Source organism: Pyrgilauda ruficollis, unplaced genomic scaffold (genome assembly GCF_017590135.1).
Source record: "Pyrgilauda ruficollis isolate IOZ18807 unplaced genomic scaffold, ASM1759013v1 scaffold16, whole genome shotgun sequence".
Taxonomy (NCBI): domain Eukaryota; kingdom Metazoa; phylum Chordata; class Aves; order Passeriformes; family Passeridae; genus Pyrgilauda; species Pyrgilauda ruficollis.
In genome coordinates this window covers 1313055-1319787 of record NW_024514764.1, presented here as the reverse complement: position 1 = coordinate 1319787, position 6733 = coordinate 1313055, and the positions used below count along the sequence as shown (strand labels likewise).

The window sequence follows — 6733 nt, the reverse complement described above, 5'->3', positions numbered from 1 at the left end:
TTCACTGGACAAACAGCAGCTCCCAGCTGGCCCCAGGGCGGTGGCACAGCAGGGACGTGGCTCAGGTGGGACGTGCACCCCCGTCCCTGCTTCATCCCTGCTCTGTCACCGAGGTGCCACAGGAGCATGAGGGACATTGTCCCCACCTAATCTGAGTGTCCCAGGATTGGTGACCCCCGTGTGCCCTCGTGTGCCAGGGCTGGGGACAGGCTCAGGGTCATGGATGGTCACCCTGTGTCACCATGTGTCCCACGGCTGGGGGTGGGCTGTGTGGGGAGGTCACTGTGCTCTGTGGGGGAAACTGGACAACTGCTCCTACAGCGGGCTGAGCTGAGCTGAGCTGGTCCGGGACAAACTGAGCTGAGCAAAGCCCGGCTGAGCTGAGCTGAGTTGAGCCATACTAGACTGAGTTGAGCTGAGCCGTGCTGAGACAAGCTGAAGTGAGCTGAGCTGGGACAAGCAGAGCCAAACAAAGCGGTGCCAGGCTAAGCCGAGCTGAGCTTATCTGTGCCAGGCTGAGCCAAGTCAGGCTGAACTGACTCGGGCTGAAGGAAGCTGGGCTGGGCTGAGCCGAGCCGAGCTGAGCCAAGACACACCAAGTTGTGCTGGGCTGAGCTGAGCCAGTCTGTGCAAGGCTGAGCCAAACTGAGCTGGGCCGAACCGATTCGAACCGAGCTGGGCTGAGCCGAGCCGGGCCGAGCGGAGCCGAACGGAGCCGGGCCGAGCGGAGCCGAACGCAGCCGAGCGGAGCCGAGCGGAGCCGATGGGGGCCGATCCCGCCCCAGCTGTCAGCGCACCCCCCCTCCCCCGCGGCCGAGGAGGCCCCGCCGCGCCCGCCCCTTTCCTCTCTCCCCATTGGCCAGCACAGCCATTCGTTAGGGGCGGAGGCGCGTTCCTATTGGCTGACGGGCACGTCCGTCCGCGCCGCGGCCCCGCCCCCTTTTCCGCCTGGCTCCGCGGCGCTGGAAACTTTGCGGGCGGCGCAGTCGGGAGCGGCTCCCGCAGCGCCCGCACGCCCGGCCCCAGCCCCGGCCCCGCTCCGCTCCGACCCCCGCGCCGCCCCTCACCGTCCCGCCCGGCCCCGCACGGCGCGGGCAGCGCCGCCCCTCCGCGCTTCTCCGCCGCCGCCGCCCGGCCATGCGCGCCCGCTGAGCCGCAGCAGAGGCGGCCGCTCTGCGCTGCGCTGCCTCTTTTGATTTTCCCCTGCTGTGTTCCTTGGGGTTCTGTGTGGGTTTTCGCGTTCGCGTGACGCCCCCCGCGGGCGCGGGGCGGCGGCGATGGGCGCGGCGGCGGGCGGGCGCTCCGCGGGGCGCTGAGCGGGCGCGCAGCGGGCGCGGGCCGCGCCATGGCCGCCAAGGACAATCCCTGCAGGAAGTTCCAGGCCAACATCTTCAACAAGAGCAAGTGCCAGAACTGCTTCAAGCCCCGCGAGTCCCACCTGCTCAACGACGAGGATCTCAACCAGGTGGGATCTTACCCCAAAACACACTGTTTTCCCCCCAAAATCTACCCCGGCGTCCCGCCCCTAGGGCGCTCTGGGTCTCTGTGCGGTGTCCGCTGGCACCGTGGGTAGCCTGGGGTCCCACAGGTAGCTTGGGAGCCTCCTGGGTAGGTTAGGGTCCTGTGGGTCTCCCGATGGATAGTGTAGGGTCCCGTGGACATCCTGGGGTCCCACGGATAGAACGGGGTGCCATGCGTGCCTGGTGTCCCCATGGTTGGCACAGGATCCTATGGGATCCCCAAGGGTGCCTGCTGGATACTGATATTGTAGGGTCCTGTGGGTGCCTGCGGCTCCCACAGGTACCATGGGATCAGGTCAGGGATGCTGTGGGGTCCTATGGATAGCACAGGGACCTACAGGTATCCCTATATTCCATGGGGTGTCGTGGAACTCCAGGGGTGCTCCCTGGTCCCATAGGCTAACTAGGAACTCCATGGGGTGTTTGCTGATTATACAGATAGTCCAGGGACCCACAGGCATCCATGGATTCTGTAGGGTGTTCTGGAGCCCCACTGCTGCACTCTGGTCCCGTAAAGTGTCCAGGAGTCCCATGGGGTGCCTGCTGACCCCATGGGTGGTGCGTGGTCCTATGGGGTGCCTGCTGATCCCATGGATAGCACAGGAACCCACATGTATTTGCGGATCCTATGGAGTGTCCAGGAGCCCCATAGTTGTTCTCCAGTGCCATAGGGTATCCAGTGATTCCAGCGGGTGCCTGCTGGTCCCACACATAGTGCATGGTCCCTTGGGATGCCTGCTGACCCCACAGACAGCACAGAGACTCACAGGTATTTGCGAAGCCCATGGGATGTCCAGGAGTGCTTTGGGTGCTCTCTGGTCCTATAGAGTGTCCAGAGATCCCATGGGATGCCTGCTGACCCCACAGATTCCCCGCTGTCCCACGGAGCACCCACAGTGCCCACTGGTCCCTGAGGCCATGGCTCACCCCAGTGCCACCTCCCCGGGGACCTCACCCCCTGAGGCCATTTGGGGTGATCCCGTCCCATCCTGGGGTGCACGGCAGCAGGTGGGGGGTGTCCTGTGGGCTCCATCGGGCGATGCAGAAAGTCCTGGGAAAAACTCGGTTGAAAACAAAACGTCCCCTCCTGGACGTGCCGGACATGACCGCCGTGCCCTACAACCCCCTGCTCTCCCGGGGACATGGGAAGGGGACCCCAGCCCCTTTCCGGAGAGGGTTCAGCGCTGGGGGGCTGCCAGGGCTGGGCCTTCCTCCTCTTCCTCCTCTTCCTCCCAGGCCTCACGCAGGCCCAAGGCCGGCGCTCCCATGGCAGGGGGTGTTTGGGACATGGGGGGCGTTTTTGGGATGCGGGGGCCCGTCCGTGGTGTTGGGGTGAGGGGAACAGGGCCGCCCTCCCTCCTCCCACACCTTTCTGGGCCAGGGCTGCCATCCCCGCTCCCGATCCTATTATGGCAATGAGATCAGACATATTGCTGCGCTCGCTGGGGGGGCGGCGGAGGAGGGGGGGGGCATCGTGAAATCTGAGGGCTAATATGGAAAAAATGTAACTAGAAAAAAATGCCGTGGTGTGTGCGGGAAAGGGGCGGGCGGCGCGGAGCGTCGCGGCCGTGCCCAGACAAAGGAGCCGTCCCGGAGGGGGCTCGGGAAGAGCCCCCCGCTCCCGGCCGGCCCCTTCCCGCTGCCCGGGGCTTGCGCTGCCTCCTGGTGCAAAGCTTATTTACTTTTGTTGGGGGGCTCAAAGCATCGCACGCAGCCCGCCGTAGTGCCTGCCCGCCCTGCCACGGGGGCCACCCACCTCTCTGGGGACCCAGGGACGCGTTTCGGGCAGCCCCTCGTTGGCTTTGTTCCCGTCGGGGTGGTGGGTGGCCCTGGGGGGCTGCCCCCGCCTCCGGTTCCCATGGGGTCGGGGTCAGCGCCGTGGCCGGATCCAGGCCCTGCGCGGGGGGCTCCGGTTGGGAAAACGGCGCAATCCTGCTCGGCTTCTCCCTTGCAGCTGGGGTGAAGTAATCCCGCTTCCCAGATAAGATGGTGGCTGTGGTAGTGTGTGATGCACGCACGCACCTCCCGCCCTGCCCGCAGCCCCCCGACCGCGGCCACCCCGGCGCTTCCCCGCCACCCTGCCCGCCTCCCCTCCCAGTCTGTGCCCCGTTTCGCAGCCTGGCTGGATGTGGGGGTGTGCTCGCTCCGAAGCACACCCAGGAATAACGGTTCATTTAACAGCTCTGAATGTTTCTGCCTTTTTCACTCAAACGTTTGGGTTGGGGGGTCCCACTCTGCAGCATGGGGGTTCAGTGCCCAGCACATCCTGCTCGCCCCGTGGACCGGGACAGTGTTGGTGATTACCTAGAGTCAGGCTAGAAAAGTCTTTTGGAGTCATCTGACCTTTGTACTTGGCTTGGAGGAAAGGTGAAGGTACTTCACACTTACGCACTCATGTCCCTTTTGGATTTTTATTAGATAAAAATACCTGCGTGCGTGTCAGGAGCTGCCCCCACTGCTTCCCGGGATGCTGCAGGGCGCTGGAGCCGCCCGGGGCAGAGACCCAGAGTGTGTTTGCAAAGAGTCACAAATATTTAGTGGTAGTAGTGGATTTCCGTCGTACTCGGGAACCGGCTTAGGAATGGGGCTGGGAGGGGGGAAATCCAGCCCCAAACATCAGGATTAATGAGCTGGAGCTCTCTAATAATAATCAGACTTAGCACTTCCAACTTCAAAGGGTTGTGTGGACGCTAAGTCCCTAATGCCGGGAGCGCTGCGTTCACGAGTTGTTTTTGTGCGTGGCTGTGCTGCCGGACAGGGCTCGGTGTGATTTGGGGCAGCTACAGGCGGTCCCACCACCTGTTGGAGATGTGATTGTCCCCTCTCAGGGCTGCAGGTGATGTGCCCTTGCCCTCCACAGTCTGTGTTTGACCTTCTGGGGTGCGCACACAGCATGAGAAAAACTGGGTCAGTCAGCGCAGCTGTTCTCCCTTTGGGGAAAATCTGTTGCTGTGGGTAGTGGGCTGTCAGATCCCTTGATCCTGTGTGCTGGCAGGATCTGGCTGCTGGCAGACATGGTGCTGTTGGTGGCTGTGTCCTGGCTGTGCCACCCACCTGTTGGCAGCTTGTCTTATGCTGCTCCTTTCCCATCCAGGGAGAAATTCCCTTTTTGTGGGAATTTCCACTTTCCTGGCAAGACACGCCCGTGCTGGCACTGCACGGTCCCTCTGTAACCACCTGCAAACTTCCTATGGTGCTCAACTTTCCAGAACCTGCCCTGGGAGAATGGATGGTTCCCAGGGTCCCCCTCCTGTCTCCAAGAAAAAGCCAGCCTGTCCAGTGGGACCCTTTTCCCAAGCAGCCATCCAAGGTTTTTGTGAGGGTGTCCCCATGGGGTCCCTGCTCTCCAGGCCAGGGAGAGCTGTTCCAGGCCAGTCCATGTCTGCACACACATGCTCTTGGTCTGTGAGATGAAGCTCCCAACAACATGGGACAGGCTGGGAATTAACCTAAAAATTTTGCCTGGCCTGAATTGGAAGAAGAGCAGAGTGTAAAACAGTTGCTTTCAATTTTCTCCATGCATTTGCTCTCTCGGGGAGCGGGGACTGGCACAGATAGAGGAATTTGAGGACGTCTTTCCAGCTACCAGTGTCTTTTTTCCCCCCTTTTTTTTTCTTTTTATTAGACATCATGGCATAGATGCCCAGAGGACCACCCAGTTAGAAAATAGAGCTCACAGACTTTTCCCACTGCCTCTTCCTGTGACACCCCTGCCCAGTGACAGGGGGTGGTTATTTCCATCTCTCCTCCACTGGACATGATCACTTTCCTACTGTTCTGGATGCTGAGCAGCTGGTGGCCAGCAGCCTTGGGGCTGGAGTGTGTCATCGTTGGGTCACAGGCTTGGCTCTGCTCTGGGACATTGCATCCATGGGGCTGGGATGCCCTGTGCTGCAGGGGTCTTGTCCTGACTCCTTGCATTGTCCAAAGGGTGACGGGCAAGGGATCACGTCCCGGCCACACTTTTCCCTCCAGCTCTGCTCCTTTTTGGGAGGAAAAGCCCCCATTTTCCTGGAAAGCAGCCCCCGCACTTGCATTCCCTGCTCCCTGCTGCTTGTATCATGCTGCAAAAATCCGCCTCTACTTGACTGATTATTAGCACTGAACAGGGGGAGATTTCTCTGCAAATGTCAAATTTGCCTCTTTTGGTGGCTGTGGAGGGCAAGGACTTGGAGGGCACAGCCAAGGGGGCTTGGGGAGCAGGCTCATGGTGGCTCTGCCCTATGGGCAGCGTCCCATCCTTGGGCAGTGACGTGCAGGCAGGGAGGGCAGCGGGCACTCAGAAGCTGTGTTGGATGCTGGTGTTGATTTGGGGTGCACTTGAACCTCCGCCTGGCCCAAGGGAAGGGACGTGGCGGCGCCTTTGGGTGCTGGAGAACCGTCCCCTTTGCTCACACTCACTTGCTGCTGGGTTTTTGCATGGCGCCGCACCTTATCTGCGCCGGCAGCCGACAAAGTGATAAATCCCCTCTCCAGCACTGTGGAGAGATGTTGCGGCTTCTCCCAGGCGCTGAGGCAGGCCAGTGGTGGGAAGTGGTTAGATACGCCTGCTTGCTGCCAGGCACACCGGCTTCAGGGCTGCTCGAGAAGGAGCTGGAATTGCAAAGTCCATTCTGTCCTGCTTCGTTTTGTTGCTGTTTGACCGATTCCCTGTGCGTGCCGCAGCCGGCTCTGCCAGCTCTTGCTCTGACAGCTCTCGGACCCAAGCACAGCCCTGGGACCAGGGGTGTTTGCAGAATGGGGCCGGCTGTTTGCATGGAGGGTGAATTCAACCTTTCCTCTTCCTGTTCCTCTGGTCGGTCGGTCACTCCCACTGCCCACACAGCAAATTGTTGGGGCAGCTCTGTCCTTTGGGATTTGCCGGCACCTGGGTCGGTGCTAGCGTTGTGCCAGGAGGGCTGTGCCATGCACAGTGCCCACCAGCTGGCCCATGGCAGTGGCACTTCGTGCTCCTTGTGCCCCAAGTCCAGTCTGTCCAGGTTTGGCCTTGTGCTGCATGTGGAGATGTGTTGGTGGTGAAATCCTAGCCTGGGATTTGCAGCTCTGGCAGTGACCTTGTGCAAATGTGTTTTGGCAGAAGAGCAGGATACAGATGGAGAGGGGACTCTCCCCATCATCCAAGGTAGCTTCCAGGAGCTGCCCAGGTCTTGTCCTGGAAAAAGCACTGTTTGGGCTGAGCCCAGGGGCAGTGAGCAGCCACTTGGATGAAGATC

General features: G+C 61.3%; 1 protein-coding gene across 3 annotated transcripts in view; it reads left to right on the top strand.

Moving 5' to 3' along the window:
• The first annotated feature begins 970 nt into the window (after window positions 1–970).
• LOC121350942 (myosin phosphatase Rho-interacting protein-like) overlaps window positions 971–6733 on the top strand; it is a 73603-nt gene continuing 67840 nt past the window's right edge. For 2 of the 3 annotated variants that reach the window (XM_041462735.1, XM_041462736.1), the window contains exon 1: window positions 1029–1465. In XM_041462735.1, the coding sequence (XP_041318669.1) occupies window positions 1346–1465 (120 nt within the window). In that variant the 5' untranslated portion in view covers window positions 1029–1345. Of the gene's footprint in view, window positions 1466–6733 lie in introns of all 3 variants that reach the window. The other variant, XM_041462737.1, reaches the window with a different exon arrangement.